At 52.5% G+C, this 19,804-nt stretch overlaps 1 protein-coding gene across 3 annotated transcripts in view; it reads left to right on the top strand.

The window, feature by feature from the left end:
- The window catches only part of CDHR2 (cadherin related family member 2), a 36,138-nt gene extending 16,342 nt beyond the window's left edge, over window positions 1–19,796 (top strand). For 2 of the 3 annotated variants that reach the window (XM_019838400.3, XM_045035050.1), the window contains 28 exons: window positions 35–88; window positions 1,357–1,446; window positions 3,244–3,333; window positions 3,895–4,020; window positions 4,091–4,237; window positions 4,326–4,401; window positions 4,490–4,605; window positions 4,727–4,960; window positions 5,992–6,147; window positions 6,229–6,390; window positions 6,669–6,730; window positions 6,999–7,239; window positions 9,690–9,929; window positions 12,308–12,377; window positions 12,526–13,131; window positions 13,904–13,975; window positions 14,399–14,448; window positions 15,830–15,981; window positions 16,131–16,239; window positions 16,324–16,412; window positions 16,863–16,931; window positions 17,035–17,112; window positions 17,207–17,267; window positions 17,350–17,474; window positions 18,007–18,120; window positions 18,202–18,282; window positions 18,408–18,465; window positions 19,527–19,796. In XM_019838400.3, the coding sequence (XP_019693959.3) occupies window positions 35–88; window positions 1,357–1,446; window positions 3,244–3,333; window positions 3,895–4,020; window positions 4,091–4,237; window positions 4,326–4,401; window positions 4,490–4,605; window positions 4,727–4,960; window positions 5,992–6,147; window positions 6,229–6,390; window positions 6,669–6,730; window positions 6,999–7,239; window positions 9,690–9,929; window positions 12,308–12,377; window positions 12,526–13,131; window positions 13,904–13,975; window positions 14,399–14,448; window positions 15,830–15,981; window positions 16,131–16,239; window positions 16,324–16,412; window positions 16,863–16,931; window positions 17,035–17,112; window positions 17,207–17,267; window positions 17,350–17,474; window positions 18,007–18,120; window positions 18,202–18,282; window positions 18,408–18,465; window positions 19,527–19,661 (3,663 nt within the window). In that variant the 3' untranslated portion in view covers window positions 19,662–19,796. The remainder of the gene's footprint in view (window positions 1–34; window positions 89–1,356; window positions 1,447–3,243; window positions 3,334–3,894; window positions 4,021–4,090; window positions 4,238–4,325; window positions 4,402–4,489; window positions 4,606–4,726; window positions 4,961–5,991; window positions 6,148–6,228; window positions 6,391–6,668; window positions 6,731–6,998; window positions 7,240–9,689; window positions 9,930–12,307; window positions 12,378–12,525; window positions 13,132–13,903; window positions 13,976–14,398; window positions 14,449–15,829; window positions 15,982–16,130; window positions 16,240–16,323; window positions 16,413–16,862; window positions 16,932–17,034; window positions 17,113–17,206; window positions 17,268–17,349; window positions 17,475–18,006; window positions 18,121–18,201; window positions 18,283–18,407; window positions 18,466–19,526) is intronic. The other variant, XM_019838405.3, reaches the window with a different exon arrangement.
- The last annotated feature ends 8 nt before the right edge of the window (window positions 19,797–19,804 follow it).

The following is a 19,804-nucleotide window of genomic DNA, read 5'->3' as shown; positions in this document are numbered from 1 at the left end:
CCACCTCAGGGACTCTCCTCTCTGCCCGCTGCAGACGCTCTACCTGTTCGCCATCACTATCTCCGTGAGCGACGGTCGCAACAACCCAGTGAGTTGGAAGGGGGGAAGGGAGGGCAGGGTGGTCCTGGGATCGGAGAGTGGAGGACCAAGGGCCACTCCTGACTGTCCCCTACCTCAAGCAAGCAGAGAGGGCCCTAGTTAACAAAAACTGAATTTGATGTTTATTTTCATCCAAATTATACTTGCCCATTTTGGGTCACACAATATTACCAAGATTTTAATATTATTATTAATTTAGTTATATAAATATGCTGTTTATAAGTATAACATGAATTATATTAATTTATATTAATATAAATGGTAATAAAAGACAGGTGCTAAATACCTCCCTACCTTAGCTCTTTTGAGCCGATTGCTTTCAACTCCCTCGGCTGAACAAGCTGGTATCCGTGCTCATGTTTCTAAATCACACACTTAAACCACTGTGCCTTATGTCTGTGAAAGTGGAGGATTTTGTCTTCATAACATATTCCGCAAACTCTGTCCATTAAAAAAAATCACTTTAATGACTTGGATATTCATGAACATACTCTCTTCGTAAACATCTCAAAAGTTGCAACTAAAGCTCAAGTCCCTGGGATGACACTTCCCTAGCCACCCCAGCGGAAGCGTCCACGGTCACTGCTCTTTCACACCCCTCACTATGCATTTACACGCACACACACATACACACATACACACATGTATGTATGTATGTATGTATGTAGATATATACATACATCCACGGAAGAAAGATTGTTGTTTTTGTGCATTTTCTGAAACCCAAGTGGGATCTTACTGTATTTATTATCTTGAACTGTGCTGTCCACTCAGCAATTGGCTCTGGAGCTCTGCCCATGTCTGCTCACGAGCTACCTGTTTCTTGTAGTATTTTCCAGCGTGGGGACGTACCATACTGTGTTAGCTGGTCTCCTCTGATAGACACCTAGGTTTGTTCACAGCTTCAAATTATGGCAAACAAGCGAAAATGACCATTCCTATAATAGGACAGGCACATTTTAGATGTTTTAGAAATGACCTAATTATGTCTGCAACTTACTCTGAAATAGTTCTGTAAACACATGGAGAGCAAGAAATCAAACAATGGGTAAATCTAGATGAAGAGTATTGGGAGTTTTCTGTACTATACTTGCAACTTTTCTGGTGTTTGACGTTGTATCGAATACAAGATTATCCCACATATTGCCTAATTGCCTGAGAGGTGAAGTCAACTTGCACTCCCAACCCAGACATTGCTCCCTCTGTCTTCTCAAGCGCTCACATTTTCCAGGCTCACCTGGGCTTTCCTACCTACAGGTGCAGAAGGAAATGCATGTGATCGTGGAGGACAGAAATGACAATGCTCCCGTTTTCCAGAATACTGGCTTCTCCACCAAAATCAATGAGGTAACATCTGCCTTAATGGGTGTGTGTGTGTGTGTGTGTGTGTGTGTGTGATGCGGGCATCCCAGAAGTTCTTAGAGTGCAAAGAACAAGAGACAGCCAGCAGGGGGTCCAGATCAGGGAAAAGCACCTCTTAGAAGGGGCAGCTGCAGGAACCAAATCCAGGGGAATGTAACCCCATGAACAATAGTTACAGCAACATGTTAATCAGTCAGACTGGACTAGAATGATTTCAGTTATGAAAGCAATTTTTTTTAAAGGAATTGGTTTTCTCATGTATCTGAAAAATTCAGAGGTACACTAACTTTAGGCATGGCTGGATTCAGGTACTCAAACCATGTGATCAAGAAGAGATTTCTTTCCATGTCTCAGCTCTGTTTCTCTTGTTGTCCCCATTTTTGGGCAAGGGGGCCATTCTCTCTTGTGGTGATAAAAGTGTTCTCTGAAACTCTAGGCTTTGCAACTTGAACATAGAGTGCCTCTTTCTCCATAGTCCTGGCCAAAACTCCAGAGCTGAATCTCATTGGCTCATTTTGGGTCATGTGCCCATGAACCTAGAGGTATGGAATGCTCTGATTGGCTAGGTTTGTACATGAGCCCTCCCTTCTAGCAAGGGAGGACAGCCCCACTTGAACTGCCTGTGTGGGAGGAGGTTCCCCAATGGTCCCTGAGCAGCAAATACAACATCACTCCTGGATCTTCATTACCCTGTGGCTTTGAAGATGATAAGATGTAGGACCCCATTCTAGGCCAGACACAAGACCAGTGAAATCCAGGCAGCCATTTGACTGTGATGGAGCACCTACTATGTACCCGGCAGTGTCCTTGGTGCTGAGAATATTTGGTAAATAAGACAGACTTGGTCACCACCCTCAGTAGCTCACATTCTAATGAAGAGTACTGATAATAATCAATGAAACGTTAAATAAGCAGGATTATTTTAGACAGTGTTAAGTTCTATGAAGAGCGTGAAACAAGACAAAATGGAGGAAAGTGACCAGGAAGGGGGCTGGTTTAGGTTGAGTGGCCAGGAAACGTTTTTCTGAGTAGGTGACATGTGAGCAGAGACCTACCTGGCAAGAAGGAGCCAGCCATGGGATGCTCCAGGAAAAGGATGGTCCAGTCAGTGGGACAGCAGATTCTAAGGCTTTGAGCTGGGAATGAATTTGGGGTGTTCTAGGGATAGCCAGGAAGCGGGTGTGAGCGGAGGGTAGAAGGTGAGGAGGAGGTGAGGTCAGACAGGTGAGCAGTGGCCTGACCTCAGAGGGCCATAGAGGCAGTCTGGACCTTATTCTGGACAGAATGGGGGAAACATTGGAGAGTTTGTAACATAAGAGTGATGTGGTCTGATTCATGATTTTCAAAAATCACTTTGACCACTTTGTGGAAATAGTGAAGGTGTGGACAGGTCACAGCTGGCAAAGGCCTCCCCAGAGAACCTTCCAGCTTTGCAGGGTGCTGTCTGGAATATACTGCTATAGGCTACAGAGAGCCCATGGGAAGTTTGAGCAGGGGAGTGACACATCCTGGGTTCCTGAATGATTGCTCATCCTTATCCTGAGGGGCTCTGCAAATCAGAAGCCAGCTGAGGTGTTGGGGAGAGGAAGAGGGGGTAACCTTCCCCCCTCCCTACCTCCCCCCCCCCCCAGTTGGCCCAGCCCAGGTGGGAGGGAAAGGGGAACACTGGGTTTCAGGCTCTGGAATACATTATCCCTGTGGTACAGCTGGGGACACTGAAGCTCAGGGAGGGGAAGTGAGTGCTCAGTTATGGAGGGGATGGATTAGAGTTCCTCATTACAGACCCTGCCCGTCGGCTCCCTGGTGTTCTCTGTGATGGCCAAGGACCCGGACACGGAGTCTGCAGGAGCCGTGGTGTACTCCATACAGGCGGTGAGCGTTGGCAAGTCCCTGGGAGTATAGGGCCCACTGCCCCTCATAGCCACCAGGGGGCAGCCTCTCCCACACAACCTGCAAGAACCTTGAGTGTCGGCTTGAGGACAGTGTTCTTGTGGTGGCCCAGCCCTAGCTCCCAAACCTTTCGCTGGCCCCTGCTGGACCTCACTTGGCCAAGCTGTGGACAGGACCCTCCTTCTCACCTCCTTGCCCAGGGCACTGTCTGGGCCCTTGCTGAGTTCATATCACACCGCCTGGTGGCCGACTGGAGATGTTCAGTGTCTTGTCCAAGGGGTGTTCAGTTCTCCTGAAGACAAGTTTGCTAGTGATAGCTCCTGTTAACTGAGTGCCCATGATGTGCCTAGCACATACTTTACTTCATTTGACCCTTCTCTCAACCCACCGATGAAATATCTGAGCTCATTTCCCAGAGGCGAAAACTGAGGCTCAGAGAGGTTATGTGACCTGGTAAGAGTGGCAGAACTGGTCAAGACCAGAGGCAGGATTTGAACCCAGGTCTCTCAGAGGGGAGCCTGGCCTGACTGTGCTCTGCCTTAGGTCATCCCTAGCACTGGAGACAGCCAGCATCTCTTCAGGATCTTGCCCAATGGCTCCATCATCCTCAATGGCAACCTCAGCTACAACAACAAAAGTGCCTTCTATCAGCTGGAGCTGGAGGCCTGCGTGAGTGGGGGCACAGACGGAGGGGTGCCGTGACCTGAGGCCCGGGCTCACAGGGACCTGTCTCCCACAGGACTCAGGCGGCATATACAACAACAGCCTCATCACCCAGTGCTCCTCGCCTGTCTTCCTGTCCATCTCTGTGGTCGACCAGCCGGACTTGGACCCCCAATTTATCAGAGAGTTTTACTCAGCCTCTGTGGCTGAGGATGCACCCCAGGTGTGCTAGAGGACAAGGAGGGGGCCTGGGTGGGCCCAAGAGGCAAGGAAAGGGTCTGGGCCATTGAACCAGGTGGTTCTCTGCGCAGGGAACCTCAGTGCTGAAGGTGGAGGCTGTGGATAGTGACAGAGGCATCAATTCCCAGATGATCTACAGCATTTCCAGTGAGAATGGGGGTGTTCCCAGGCCGGGGGAGGGATGGGGGCTCTGCCAGAGCCACTGGAAGCAGCAGCTCCTACTGCCTGTCACTAGACTCCACAAGGCCCGGCTTGTTTGACATCAGGCCAGATGGGGTGATCACGGTCAGTGGTTCCCTGGACCGTGAGCAGCTGCTGGAGGAGGATGAAGAGGTGAAGGTGCGGGTCACGGTGAGTGAGGGCTCCACTGCCCCCTTTTGCACCCCAACTCTCAGCTTCTGGCCTTAAATCTCCCTTCTCTCTGAGCCTTTGTTCTCTGAGTGCTGCCCTTTGGCTTCTGCTCTGTTCTCAGGCCACCGAGAAGCACCAAAACATCTACGGGCAAGATGCCAAGGTGAGCATATGGGTCACGCTGAGGGTGACAGATGTCAATGATCACAAACCCGAGTTTTACAACTGCAGCCTCCCAGCCTGCACCTTCACCCCCCAAGACACCCAAGTCAACTTCACTGGCTATGTTGATGAGCATGCCTCCACCCGCATCCCCATCGATGACCTCACCATGGTCGTGTACGACCCAGACAAGGCAGGTGCACCCAGACAAGGGGTGGTTGGGTGAGGGTGATGCTGGGAGATGACTGGGGGAGGGAGGTGGAGACTGACCCATAGAACGCGGTACTAAGATGCAAGGTGGGGAGGTGAGTGGTGGGTGTTGCTGGTGCTGATCATGAACAGTGGTAGGAAATTGGAGTTATTGGGCGATACTTGGAAATGTTGGGTTATGTTACGCTGATGGGTAGTCATGTGCTCAGGGCAATGCTAGGTGGTGGTGAAAAGAAAGGCAGTGTTGAGCGGAGGTTAATACCGGATACTACATAATGTTGAATGGAGTATAGTTTTCAGTGGTGTTGAGGAGGGGGTGGTGATGGGTGGTTGGTGAAGTTGAGGGGTGTTGGGCAGTATTGGATATTGGGGAAATGGCAGTGCTGAGCACAAAGTGATCTGAATGAGTGCTAAGTTGGAGAGTATTCTTAAGTGGAAGTTGAGCGGGGTGGTGTTGAGCAAGGAATACCTATGGATGGTATTTGGTAGTATTGGGTGATATTGAGTTGATACAAAATGTAGAGGGGAGGACGGCACTGGGTGGTGGTGGGTGGGGAGATGTGTTGAGTTAGTGGTTGGTGTTGAGTAGAGCGGAGGGGGTGTGGGATGGAGGGTGCTATGGGTAATGGGGTGATGTTGGGCATTACTGGTATTTGGTGTTGGTACGGGTGGTGGAGCATGTTGAGTGGGAGCTCGTAAGCAAGACTCAGTAACGTCTCCTGGGAGTGAGGGGAATGTGTCCAGGCTCTGTCTCTCCAGCCCAAGCCAGGAGTCCAGGCACCTAGAGATGTCTTCTTCCGATGAGCTCACATTTGCAGGGAGTGCACAGCCCAGCTTCCCCAGGGCCCTCTTGCCTCAGTGTTTTGAGAGCCCCCCACCAATGCCCCACCTATGGGACTTCAGAAGTCTGGGCTTCCTGAGGCAGGAGCCTATGGGCAGGGATTACAGGCAAGATACAGGTTGGTGCATTGTAGGAGGTGGGGGCTCTGCTCTACTATATGCCCAACTCTACAGGGCAGCAATGGCACCTTCCTGCTGTCCATGAGGGGCCCCGATGCCGAAGCCTTCAGTGTCTCCCCCGAGCGGGCGGCGGGCTCAATGGATGTGCAGGTGCTTGTGAGAGCTCCCGCACTGGTGGACTACGAGAAGCAGACAGTGATGCTGGTGCAGGTGAGGGGTGCTCTGGGGTGCCGGGGAGTGCGGTCCACGGGTGCTCTGGTCCCAATGCTGCTGCTCTTCCCTTGTCTTCAGGTCGTGGCCACTGATTCAGTCAGTGGAAACTCCTCCGTTGCCCTGGTGACCATCCACATTAGGGATGTTAATGACCACAGACCCACATTCACCCACAGCTTGTACAACCTCAGTGTCTCGGAGAACAGTCCAGACGGCACTGTGGTCACCAACAGCATCCATGTGAGTGACGGGGACCTGAGTGGGCTGGGCCAGGAGAGACATGGAGAAGGGCAGACCTGGGGACCGTGACCCTGCCATGTCTCTGTGTCACCTGATGTCATCACGTCCTAGCCAGTGTGTACACATATGCGTGGGGAGTCTATTTGTGAATCTCAGTGTGTTAGGGGTTCTCCCTTTGTGTCAAGAAGCAGGACAGCCCTGTCCCCATCAGTTGCATAGCTGACAGGGAGTGACATCATTTCCAAACAGTGTCCCATTGTCTAACTCTCTGCTCACAGGCCTTCGACCCTGACACGGGTGATGGGGGCCGCATCACCTACAGCCTGCTTCCGGGGAACGGGTAAGGTCTCAGCATGGGCAGGGGGCAGGTGGATGAGCGGGACCCGGGCCCGCCTCTCTGCCTCACAGTGGGGCTATTGTAGGTGGGTAACAAATAGGATACCAGGTTACATTCCAATTTCAGATTAACGACAAATAATTTGTTTAGAATAAGTAGATTGCAAATATTGCCTGGGACATACTGAAATATTTTTTCATTGCTTACCTGAAATTCAAATTTGAGTGGGCATCCTACATTTTTGTTTGCTCACTCTGGCCACCCTGTGCAGGGCAGACGTCTTTGAGGTGGATCCAGACTCAGGGACAGTGACAGTGAGGAACAGCGAGCTATTGGACCGTGAGAAGCAGGCTGTGTACTACCTCACGCTGCAGGCCACAGACGGCGGGAACATGTCGACCTCCACCACACTGCATATCATCCTGCTGGATGTCAATGACAACCCGCCTGTGGTCACCGGCTCCTACAACATCTTTGTCCAGGAGGAGGGCAATGTCTTTGTGACCATCCAGGTGCGAGCCGGCCTGGACCTGGCAGGTGGAACAGGGACAAGGGACCAAGCCTGGCTCTGTAGTCATGCCAGCCCTGAGATGGAATCTGGGCTCTCCTCTGTGGTCTTGAGAAAGTTAATCTGTCTCTCCGGGCCTCCGTCTCTTCTTTGGAAAATGAGGACAATTGCGGCCACTCGAGAATAATGAGATAATGCATTCAGAGTGCTCAGTGTAAAGCCTAGCATAGAGCAAGCCCTCAAGAACATATAGGTCTTTTTAATTTCAGCCCCCGTTTCATTCCAAAAGGGACTTGAGGTGATTTTGATTAAAAGTAAGGTAAAAATGGGGGGAAATAAGGAAAAAGAGAAAATAAGAATGGTATTGCTAATGGGCACAAAGGTAAAGTTAGAACCCAGAGCCACACAATTGCTAAGAGTGGGCTGAAAATTCAGTTCTGAGCTCCCTGATGGCCAACGCAACACAGGAAATATCAGTGGCTAGGTTCACAGAGTCTATGAGATAAAAACCCACTGTTGGCTCCAAAGAAACATCAGAGACAAGCATCTCCCCTGAGTCATCTGAAAGGGGGTCTTGTAAGAAGCGGGAAAGAAACCAGGTCCTCAGAATGACAATCATGTGGCCACAGAACGCTCTCGTATTTCTGGGGCTGTGTGGTTTCCAGGGCACATTCCCACCTCTGGTGTCTCGACTGACTTGTGAAGCAGATGCTGTAATGATCCCCATTTCACAGAAGGAGAAAACTGAGGCTCAGAGAAGTTCAGTGACTTTTGGGGGCTTGCACAGCGAGTAAGAGGCAGCCCTGGAGCCAGAGCTCAGACCTCTCTGCCCTGAAACCTGAGCCTTTTCTTCTTTTTCCTTGATAACTTCTCACTCTGCTCTGTGAGCTCCTTGGGGCAGGAGCATTTCAGACCTGCTGCTGTAACCACGGTGCCCGGCGTTAGCCCCGAGAAGCGCTTGGTGAATTAGCTGGCCCAAATTCAAAGTGCTGAGGGGTGAACAGACAGGGTCAGGCTTCTGGAGCAAACATCTCTGGCTGCCTGTACAGGAGGCGTTTAATAACCAAGTCCCAGTGGAGCTGAGATGAAAGAGCTGAAGGTGGGGGATGGGCAAGGAGGAAGACTTGCTTCCAAGTCAGAGTAGCCCAGCCCTGGATTCAAAGCCCCTTTGCTGGGCCCCAGGTCCTCTCAGATGAATCCACCATATTTCTGCAGGCGCCTCTCAGTTAGGGGAGGGTGCCAGAGAGTCACCCAAGGGTGTCACCCGTGCTGTGTTAAAGACAGCACAGGGGACGTAGAGGCCCCGGGCAATCACCAACCTGGCCTGGAGTCAGGCAGAGAGGCGTAGAAGGCATTGGGGTGAGGGGAAGGCATACGCAAAGGGCTGAAGGAACCTGATGCATTCTCCATGCTGGATCACCCCGAAGGCAAACCAAGCACATGTGTTCAGGACCCTGGCGGGACAGGAACACACACACACGTACACACACGAATTGGGGGAAGAATCAACGGGTTAAAAAAAAAAAAACAACAGCACTGAAGTAGTCATTGTGGGAAAATCAGAAACTGGTTGGACTTCACACTTATTTTATACTTGTTTTTTTTTTTTTAATTTTTTTTTTCAACGTTTATTTATTTTTGGGACAGAGAGAGACAGAGCATGAACGGGGGAGGGGCAGAGAGAGAGGGAGACACAGAATCAGAAACAGGCTCCAGGCTCTGAGCCATCAGCCCAGAGCCCGACGCGGGGCTCGAACTCACGGACCGCAAGATAGTGACCTGGCTGAAGTCGGACGCTCAACCGACTGCGCCACCCAGGCGCACCTACTTGTTTGTTTTTGAATTTTGTTACTTTTTTCGTTTTTTAATGTTTATTTATTTTTGAGAGAGAGACAGAGACAGAGACGGAGAGCAAGTAGGGGAGGGGCAGAGAGAGAGGGAGACGCGGTATCGGAAGCAGCCCCCAGGCTCCGAGCTGGCAGCGCAGAGCCCAATGCGGGGTTTGGGCTCACCAACCGCGAGATCGTGACCTGAGCCAAAGTCGGACGCTTAACCGACTGAGCCACCCAGGCACCCCTGTTTTTGAATTTTGAATAGCTATAACATACTCCCCCATGCCCCCTCTCCACTAGAATTTCAGCTCCATGAGGGAATTGCCTTGATCATGGCTCTTGATTGTCCAGTGCCTAGAACAGGGCTGGGCACACGGTAGGTAGGCAGGAAATATTTGTGGGGCAAATGATTGACATCAGGAGCTTAAGACCTCAGAACTCTTGCAAGCTGTTGCTCTGACCCTCTGACGGGAGACTGAGGCTGAGAGATTGGCCAGCGTCCCACTGGCTTTAGGCCTAATTATTGCCCTTGCGTGCCAGTGCTGGAGGGGGAGGACAGGCTGCAGAAGGGGGGCTGGGGAGCATCTGGGAGCTGATGGCCCAATGCTGGTTATCCGCACAGGCTCATGACAACGACCAGCCAGACACCAACAACAGCCATCTGCATTTCAGCCTGCTGCCTGGCCCCTACAGCCACAACTTCTCAGTGGACCCTGATAAAGGGATCCTCAGAAACCTGGGGCCCCTGGACCGAGAGGCCATTGAGCCTGCCCTGGGGGGCCGAATTGTGCTGACCGTGCTTGTGGCTGACTGTGGTGTGCCTGTCCTCAGCACTGAAGTCAATATCACCATCAACGTGGAGGTAAGGCCTGGTTCGGCCGTAGGTGGGGTGCCAGGGTGGGCCCTGTGTTGGGGAGCTCATTGCGTACGGCCAGCACCCCCCCCTCCAACTTGAGTCACATTCCTGCCCTTTGCAGTATGGTGGGCAAGAGGGGTCTGGAACCAGGCTGCCTGGGTTAGAATTCTGGCTCCGTTGTGTGGCTTTAGGCAATCACTCAAACTCCCTGTGCCTTCATGTTCCTTATCTGTAAAATGGTGATAAAAACAACCTAAAGTGAGTTAGTGAATGGAAAGGGCTTTGAAGAGTGCCTGACCCAAGGAAGGTACTCCGTGAATACAGTCAGGCCCCCCTTATCCACGGTTTCGCTTTCCTCGGTTCCAGTGACCCGCAGTCAATAGCGTCCCCAAAGCAGATGACCCTTCTGACACATGATCAGGAGGTCAGTAGCTACCCACCGCTACATCACTACGCCCATGTCATCCACCTCACTTCATGTCATCACATGGGCATTTCATCATCTCACAGCCTCACAGGAAGAAGGATGAGTACAGGACAAAAGGCTATTTTGAGAGAGAGAAAGAGACCACATTCGCATTATCAGTTATCACAGTATATTGTTATAATTGTTCTATTGTATTATCAGCTATTGTTCATCTCTTTCTGTGCCTGATTTATATATTAAACCCTATCATAGGTACATACGTATAGGAAATAACACAGTACATATAAGGGTTCGGTACCATCTGCCGTTAAAGGCATCCTCTGGGGCTCCTGGAACGTTTCTCCCACAGATAAGGCAGGAACTACTCACTGTATTGGCTCTAATTATCATTCACAAAGTTCTACCTGAAACTCTCCTAGCTCCTCACCACCGCTCCGGGGTAAAGAGAAGGGATGAAAATCAGCATTTATGGGGTTTCCGTCACACCTGCCCCTGCAAGGTAGGGATGGTTATTACCATTTTACTGATCAAGAAACTGAGGCACAGAGGTGGCGTAGCTTGCCTAGGGTCGCAGAATCGGGTTTTGAACCCAGTCTCTCTGGTTCTAAGGCCGCCACCAGCCCACAGGGCACCTTCCTTCAGAAAAGTGTTGCAACAAATGTGCACCTCTACAATGTCCGTGATGTGTTTGGCGCCCCCTAGGGCTGTGCGATGCACAGTCCGCAACATCCCACAGAGCAGCCCTGTGTCCCACTGGGTCGGGATGCACTGCTCTCCTACAAGGATCAGAGTGAGACCTCAGGGAACATGGAGGAACAGAAGCCAAATTAGGACTTGCCAGCTTGTTCAGCTGTCCTTGGGGTGAAGTAGGTCACGAAGAAGGAAGCAAGCAGAATTGCATTAGCTGAGCAAGTAGGTCCTTTCACACCCATGAACTAGTCCTCATAACAGCCCCTAGACTGGGCACTACGACCCATCTTGCAGAATGAAAACACTGAGGCCCAGAGAAGTCAAAGTCATGCGTGAAGCCGAGGGGGAGCTGGATTTGACTCAGAGCTGTGCTCTTAGCGACGCCTGCGACTTCGGAGGCAGCTGGCCGTGTGCATTGAGCCAGCAATGCCATTCTGGGAAATCACCCCCAGAAAATACATCTAGTTAAGGGGGACATGGCTTTGTTTTCAAAGATGTCTGTTGAACCGTTATTTAAAAAAAACTGAAAGCAAAAGCAGACACTTGTGGGCCACCCCGGGGAAGGGCTGGAAAAGCCAAGGGCACCCCCCCCCCCCCAACACACACCAGTGTTTGGGAAGGAAGCTCTGTGCTGTAACAACAGTGGTAGCATTTGTAGGTGTGAGTGGCCAGGGCCAGAGAAGGAAGGTGAGAACAGAAAACAGTGGGCATCTGGGGGCAGGACCAGGTCTAAGCCCTGGCAGGTACCCTGAACTCAGCTCTGCCTGAGCACAGGAGCGAGTGTCCTGAGGTCGGCTGAGGGCAGGAGGGACGGGAGAAAAGACGTGACAAGGGAAAGCTTGGGCTGCGGGGCCTTTGTGGAAACAGTGGCATTGGTGCCAACACAATAAATCCAAGAGATGGGGAGTCGAGCTGGGCCAGCAGGGACACTGATGGGGGTACTCAACCACCCTTCTGGAAGGCAGGGTCTAAGGTGCCTCTGAGCTGTGGTCAGAGAAACAAGAAGGAGGTGGGGCTCCCTGAAATCGTAGAACTAGCTTCAGAGGTCCCGCGACCGGTCTGTGAGCCCCAGGTGTGCGCTCTGGGCTAGCTCCGTCCTCTCAAAGGCCCTTTTCTCATCTGCAAAGCGGACGGTGATCTCTGAGGAGACGCTGACAGCCTCTGTGCCTTGGGTCAGAGGAAGCACCGATTTCTCAGATGGGCTCGGGGGAGGCCGAACTGTGGGTGCTCCTGAGGTCCCTGGGCTCAGAACTACCTCTGCCCACAGGACATCAATGACAATCTGCCCGTCTTCAACCAGTCCATCTATTCCTTCTCGGTGAAGGAGAGGGACCCAGGTAAGTCCTTCCTGGGTCAGGCCAGGCACTGGGGCTGGGGCCCAGTGAGGCATCTGGTCCCCCCAGGGTGCAGTTGAGGGAGGTGAGAGCAGATGAAGCCGCCGATGCCTGGGCCAGGGGTCCCTGTGAACTCTGCCCTCACCCACAGGAGAGCTGGTGGGCGTGCTGAAGGCCTGGGATGCGGATCAGACGGAAGCCAACAACCGCATCAGCTTCAGTCTTTCAGGGAGTGGTGCCAACAACTTCGTGCTCCAAGGCTCGGTGCTGGAGGCTGGGTGGGCTGAGGGCCGCCTCCGGCTGCCCTCGGATGTGAGTCTGGACTACGAGACACAGCCCTTCTTCAATCTGACAGTGAGTGCTGAGAACCCAGACCCCCATGGGAGAGAGGCCACAGCAGAAATCCTTGTGGCTGTGGAGGATGTGAATGATGAACCGCCCACTCTGGACTCAGCCTCACTCCGGGGCGTCCGTGTGGCTGAGAATGGCTCTCAGCGTGGCCTGGTGGCTGAGGTGGTTGCTCGCGATGTGGATACCATGGCCCAGCTGGAGATAGAGCTTGTGAACGTCATCTGCACCAAGGCCGGGGTCAACGTGGGCAGCCTGTGCCGTGGCTGGTTCTCTGTGTCGGCCAATGGCTCTGTGTTCATCAATCAGAGTGAGGCCATTGACTATGAGACCTGTGACCTGGTCACGCTAGTCGTGCGGGCCTGTGACCTCACAACGGACCTCCGCTTCCAGGCCTACAGTGACAATGGTGAGGTGGCCTGGCAGGCTGCGGCATAGCAGCCATGGGCTGGGACCTACAAGGTCAGGGTTTGAATTCTGGCTCCAGCCCTTATCAGCTGTGTCACTGGGAAAGTTGTGACACCTCCTTTAGCCTCAGTTTACCCATCTGTCAAGTGGACTTGGGTAGTAGGTTGGCTGTACAGATTAAAAGAAAACACGCGTGTAAAATAATAATGCTATTATTCTGTGAGGCAGTGTAAAGGAAGGAACACGCTTCAGAGTGCTCGTATCCTGCCTTTGATTATGGTAGCAATAATAACCACATTAAGAGCTAGCATATTTTGAGAGCTTGCTATAGCCAAGAGCGATGCCAAGCACCTTATAAGCATTTCCTTATGTTATTCCCACACAACCCGTGGGGTAGGTGATCCCTATCTAATTTTATAGATGAGGAAACTGAGGCACACAGCGGCCAGTTCAATAACCTAGCTTACACAGCTAGCAAGTGTCAGGACAATGTTGGGGTCAGGTGGGACATATCCAGGCTGGGCTCAATCCTGGCCTGACGCTCTTGCTGGATGACCTTGGACAACTTGCTTACCTTCTCTGAAGTATGGGGAGGATACACCCTGGCCACAAAGACCAGAGGAGACTGAGTGGACACCTCAGGTCAAAAGCAGGGGAGGGGGCTGAGAATGGGAGATGCATGGAGGGAGGCAGCTGGGAGTGTGCCTGAGGCCCAGGCTTTCTGGGTCAGGCCTTTGCCTAGAGACCAGAACGAGCCAACCTTGTTCCTCTAGGAAGCCTCGCCATCACCATCGAGGACACGAATGATAATAAACCCTATTTTCTGCCTGACAATAAGACTTTTGGTAAGCAGTCAGCCTTTCCCTCCATACTCTGCTAGAATTACCTTTAGGTAGCTCCCATAGACCCTCCTCAGGCCCCAAGTGGACCCTTAGAAAGAAAGAAAGCTCCCCAATCCTGCCTCTTTCCCAGGATTTCAAAAGGAGGGGGGATCTGAGTTTTTATCCCAGGTCTGCCCCAACTCATATCTGACCCTGGGCCAGTCCCTCCCTCCCTCTCTGGGCCTCAGTTTCCTCATTATCTGCACACTGGGAGGTGGATGAGCTGCTAACTAACGGCTCAGAGGCCATTGTAATGGGGGTTTCTGGTGACAAAGAGGTCGAGGGAAAGTTTGGGGGAATGAGTTCTGAGCTGGGCTTGTGGTCAGCACCTCAGACAAGTGGGCACGGGCCCCGACTCCACTGACCCTTTCTTGTCCACATTTGTAGTTATCATCCCAGAACTTGTGGTGCCCAACCAGCAGGTGGCTTCTGTCCAGGTAAGTCCTTGGCTCCCACCTTTGTCCATCACGTTAGCCCCAGGAGACACAGGACCAAGGCCTTCAGGCCTTTCAGCTGCCCCTAAAATGTTTTAACACTAGAGAGGAAATTTGTTGGCTCCAACACATGAAGAGAAAACCCCAGGATGGAAACAAACACATGCCTGATTGATATGATTCAACTCCATTAATTGTTATTTAGTTTTTATAAAAATTTTCATGACCATAAAAACCATTTGCAGGCCAGATTTTTTTCACTACGCCAGAATTCTTGAGCAATACGGAGAAATCATAGCAACTGTAAATTAAACGAGCTCCTTGGAGATAAGTAATTTTCAGAGTAAAATTATAAACATACTTTCAGCGTTTTTATGGTGTTGGATGTGGGTGTGTTTGTTAGAGGGTGCCGGCCACGCCTCACAGAAGGCTGAGACCTCCCACACAGCCCTGGGGACCAGGCCTGCTCGGGCCTCTTACCGACCCGGGGAGCTGCCTGCCTTTCTGGAGCTCAGTTTCCTTCCTGGGCAAGAAGCTGGCAGTTCCCAGCAGTAGTCTTGGGGTTAACAGATGAGTGGTATGCCTGTGCCAGTCCCTGGGCTGTGGAAAGCGCACGGGTGTTGGAGATGGCTGGGCCTGACCTTCCCTACTTCGAGCTGGGCCTTCAGCAGCACAGCGTCTCTCTCAGAGCGCTGGTTTCTTTTCACAAAATGGGGATAGTAATTCTCCCTCTCCAGGTTCTTTCAAGCCTGAAAGAGTCTTCAAATCTTCAGCCGGTTGCAGTCCAATGTCATGAGTCTGGCCATAACTTTGACCCGTTTTCTTTAAATTGGCTCTTTTTTGAAACATAAACACCAGTGTTGGCTTCGTTCTGAACAGTAGGCTCATGGTCTGTATGTTGGTATATTTTTCTCTAAAGGCGGTAGAATGAATAAGAATGTTTGTGCCCTCACCTCCGCTTTCATGGCCTACTAGGGGAATTTGTACCAATGTCGGTAAATACTGAAATGAGGGATCTAAGGGAAGGTGCCTGGCTCACAGTAGCTACTCAGGAAATTTGAGTGTCCTTGTGCTTGTGTGTGTGTGTGTGTGTGTGTGTGTGTGTGTGTGTGGCAGTGGGTGAGGGGAAGCAAGGCAGGATTTCCACATGGGAAGGGCTTTGGGCAGTGACTTGATGAGTTAGGGGGCCAGAAGCAGGGACTTGTCCAAACCTGGATTTGCAGAGCAAGAACATTGCCTAAAATGTTTGCTTAGTTGACGTGGCCTGGAGAAGGCTGATGGAGATAATGGGACCAGTCTCCCAGGACATCTTAGCTGCTGAGTCCTGCTGGGGGTGGAGGGGTGCCTAGCCTGGCTCCCAGGTGCCATCCACTCTTTCTCCCAGGCCAAAGACGATGACTCAGGGAACAACGGGGCCATCCTGTTCTCCATCTTCCAAGTGGATTTCATCGCCAAGGATGGGACCACGACCCCTTTCCAGGGCTTCTTCCGGGTCTCCACCTCATTGGAGGCCAATGTGTTCATTGGCAACATTGAGTAACTGTGGGCAGCCCCTGGATGGCGGGGGGGGGACCCAAGGGAGGGCTTCAAGACAGTGAGTTCCTCATCCTAGCAGGTACATAAGTAGGTTCCAGAGGACTTCAGTTCGGTCCCAAGACCAAGCTGTGCTCTTCCATCTCCAATAGGCTGGTGACCAACCTCGATTCCACCCTCCAAGGCACCTACCAAGTGACAGTCGAGGCCCGGGACAGACCTTCTGTGGGTCCTGCTCAGGAAGCCATTATCACCCTGAATGTGAGTGTTTGGCCCTGCCTCTAGTACCCTCTGCCTGCTCCCAGGTCCCTCGTGCCTCATCTTCACCATGCCTTCCTCCTGTAGCTCTTCACTGTGGACCAAAGTTACCGTGTAAGGTTGCAGTTCTCCATGAACAAGGAGGAGGTGGGCGCCAACATGGAAGAGATTACAGCGTAGGTCTGGGGCATCCAGAGGGGCCTGTGGGGAAGAACAGGGCCTGGGAGTCTGACCCCTGACAGGACCTGGATGGAATGTATGTCGATTCTGTCCCTGGCCTACCCCTGATTTTGTCTCTGTCTTTGATCCAGTACTTGTACCTGCAGTTCCTTTCTCAATGCTCCTAGAAGCCTAGGGTTGGCTGGGTAGAGAGAGGCCTAAATAGGGCCGCCATGTACAGTTGTGAAGGCTGTGCACTGCAGAAGGGCATTCTGCTTGCTAAGTCATAAACCCAGCCCCAAAGGAAGGGGCTGCCTTGCCTGATTTGCAGAGGTGTTACCTGCTTAGCCAATGAAGCTGTCCAGAGAGGGCGCCCCTTTCTAATTAACACAATTCCTAATTCCACTGGCCACAGGCTGTACTAGGGCCCCTACCCCATGCCTCTGCGACATCTTCCCCCTTTGCAGGGCCCTCATTCAGGCCACCAGGACTACTGTCTACGTTGTGAGCATTCAGGACATAGAATCCATGACTCGGTGAGTGCCCACAGTCCCAGTGGTTGGAGGACAAGAAGCAGCAGTATGAGGGACCTGCTGGGTGGTTCTGGGTTGTTTACTTTTCATCCCTGCCCCATTCCAGGGCCCGGGGCCGTTCCTACCTCGATGCCTATTTTGTCTTCTCGAATGGGTCTGCCCTGACACTTGATGAGCTGAGTGTGTGAGTGGGGCTGCCCTTGGGGTGGGCAGGAGGGTGAGCAGGAAGCCTGGGGGATGCCAATGTCCCTCGGGCCTGAGTGGGGCTCTGTGGCCAGGATGATCCGGAATGACCAGGACTCCCTGACGCGGCTGCTGCAGCTGGGGCTGGTGGTGCTGGTGAGTGTCAGCATGGTGGAGGCAATGGGGGCATTGGGAGGGGGAATGTCAACCCACAACCTCCCTCATGCTTCTTCTCCAGGGCTCCCAGGAGAGCCAGGAGTCAGACCTGCCAAAGCTGCTCAGCAGTGTCATCATAGGACTGGGAGTGGCTTTGCTGCTGGTCATCGTGATCATGACTGTGGCCCTTGTGTGCACCCGGAAGAGGTATTGCTCCCATCACCCCTTCCATCTTCAACCCCACCTTTCCCACCATCTAAGACATATGGTGGGTAGAAAGAGCTTGGGTGTAGGCATCTGGTATACCTGTATTTAATCCCCAGAGACCTGTCGTGACAACTTGGACAGCTCATCTCGCCCTCCCTAAGCCTCAGTTTCCTCATCTGCAGAATGAGCACAACACTAGATTCCTCAAAGCACACAAGGAAGCAGTGTGCATCTTGCAACCAGCAGGATGTCTGGCACTTACGATCCATTTATAAATACTGCTTCTTTTCCCCTTTCCAATATATTTGGAGGCAGCAGCCACCTCTGGATTTGACTCCAGGTCTTGTCGCTGGCCAGCTGTGGCCTTTGGCAAATCATATCCTATCTCCGGCTCCTACTTGTACCCTCCGTACATAGAGCTAACACTCTCACCTGCCAGGGTTGTTGTGAAGTCACACTCGCAGGGCCTGCACTAGGCACACAGTGGGTGTGCAGGGAGAGTAGCGCCCCACCTCCTCCTGGTTCTCCACAGCTACCACCGAAAGCTTCGGGCTATGAAGGCTGCCAAAGAGGCCCGGAGGACAGCAGCAGGGGTGATGCCCTCAGCTTCTGCCATCCCTGGGACTAACATGTATACCACTGAGCGGTGAGCGGGGGTCAAAGGGTGGGTAAGAGGTCCCGTGCGGTGTCTGAGGCTCCCAACTGCTTAAACAGGCCTTCTCTCCAGGGCCAACCCTATGCTGAACCTCCCCACAAAGGATCTGAACTTCGAGTCCCTATCCTCCTCCAGTGACCTAGACCACATGAGGTGAGCAGTGGCCCACACAGCCAGGCTGGTCGGTGGTGGTGGTGATGGAGGCAATGGTGGTTCTTGGCCACAGACAGGGAGGACTGGGGCTGCTACCTATGTGAGCCCCACCATCTCCCCCACAGCCTCAATTCCCTGGATGACAACTCTGTGGACCTGGAAAAGGACAAGCAGAAAACCAAGGCAAGATGGGGGATGAGTGGGTGCCTGGGGCTTCTGACTTGGGGTCCTTCTCTGAAGGGGTGGGGTTCAGGACAGAGCTGAAGGACCTGCTGATGACATGGGCATGTCCCTGCGCCAGGCCCCGGGAAGCCCCATGGCTTCGGAATGGGGTCCAATCCTTGCTCTTCTACTCATTCGCCGTGACTCTGGGTGGGCGGCTTCCTTCTAGCTCTCAGTTTTCTCATCTGTAAATGGGGATGAGAACACTAACCACGCAGGACTTTGTGAGGATGAAGTTTGAGTGGGTATAAAAAACCACCTGGCATGACACAAGTGCTAAAAAACCTGGTTCCCTCTGTTCGTACCCTTTATATGAAAGCTGGCAGGGTGTAGGCTCGAATAATCAGCAGTGCCATCATTTGTTCAGTAGACGAGTTGGTTCAATTAGAACCAATTAGGGAGTGTGTGCCATAATGAACTACAGGTGGGACCCCGGGTGGGATGTGTCCCTCTGACTGTGGCAGAAGGAGATGCCAAATTCAACCAGAGGCAGCGATGGACAGGCTTTAGAGTCAAAACAACCAGTGATCCAAACCCTGCTCTGCCTCTTCCTGGCCATGCGATCCCTCTGAGCCTCAGCCATCTGTAAAGCGGGGTACGTGATCCCTCCCCCAGGGGGCTCCGGTGGGGACTTTAGGTCACGGACGGACTGTGCCCAGCACGGTGGCCTGCCTTGGGATGCAGGTGGCAGGTAGTGGACAGGACTGGCTCCTCGGCCCAGGACACAGGGCCTGGTGTTATTCAGGACTGGGAAGAACACCAAAGTGCTCCTCTGTCCGTGGATTGGGGCAAAGGCCAGAACAGACCCCCTTCAGGCCCACCCCTTCACCTGAGTGTGTCTGCACCACTAGGGGCTGTCGCCACCTCTGGGACACAGCCAGGAAACTGAGGCCCTAGGAGGAACAGGCGGGACCCCTGTAAAGGAGCCACCTGTCGTGGGCTTGAAGGCCCACTCCGCTAAGGACTGAGGAAATCACTCCATCTTGTCTCTGCCTTCACACCTTCCCTCCTTCTCCCCACAGAAGGAGCCCCTACACAGTCCAGTGGAGCTAGAAACGGAACCCCTGGGTGCAGTGCTGTCAGGAAGGAAGGTGGACACAGATGGACAGCAGGAGCTCTCCTTCACCAATGCTGGCCTGGACACCACAGACCTGTGATGTCGCTGCCACAGGACCCAGGCTGCAGAACCCCACATGGCCCCCGCTCTTCCGTTGCACCTTGGAAGAGGTCTTGTCACCCCCAAATGACACCTACCCCTCCCTGAACACAACAATATATCTTGCTGCTCTGCCCCCCTTCT

This window comes from Felis catus, chromosome A1, assembly GCF_018350175.1.
Source record: "Felis catus isolate Fca126 chromosome A1, F.catus_Fca126_mat1.0, whole genome shotgun sequence".
In the NCBI taxonomy this organism is placed as follows: domain Eukaryota; kingdom Metazoa; phylum Chordata; class Mammalia; order Carnivora; family Felidae; genus Felis; species Felis catus.
This window is presented reverse-complemented; position numbering and strand designations above follow the sequence as displayed.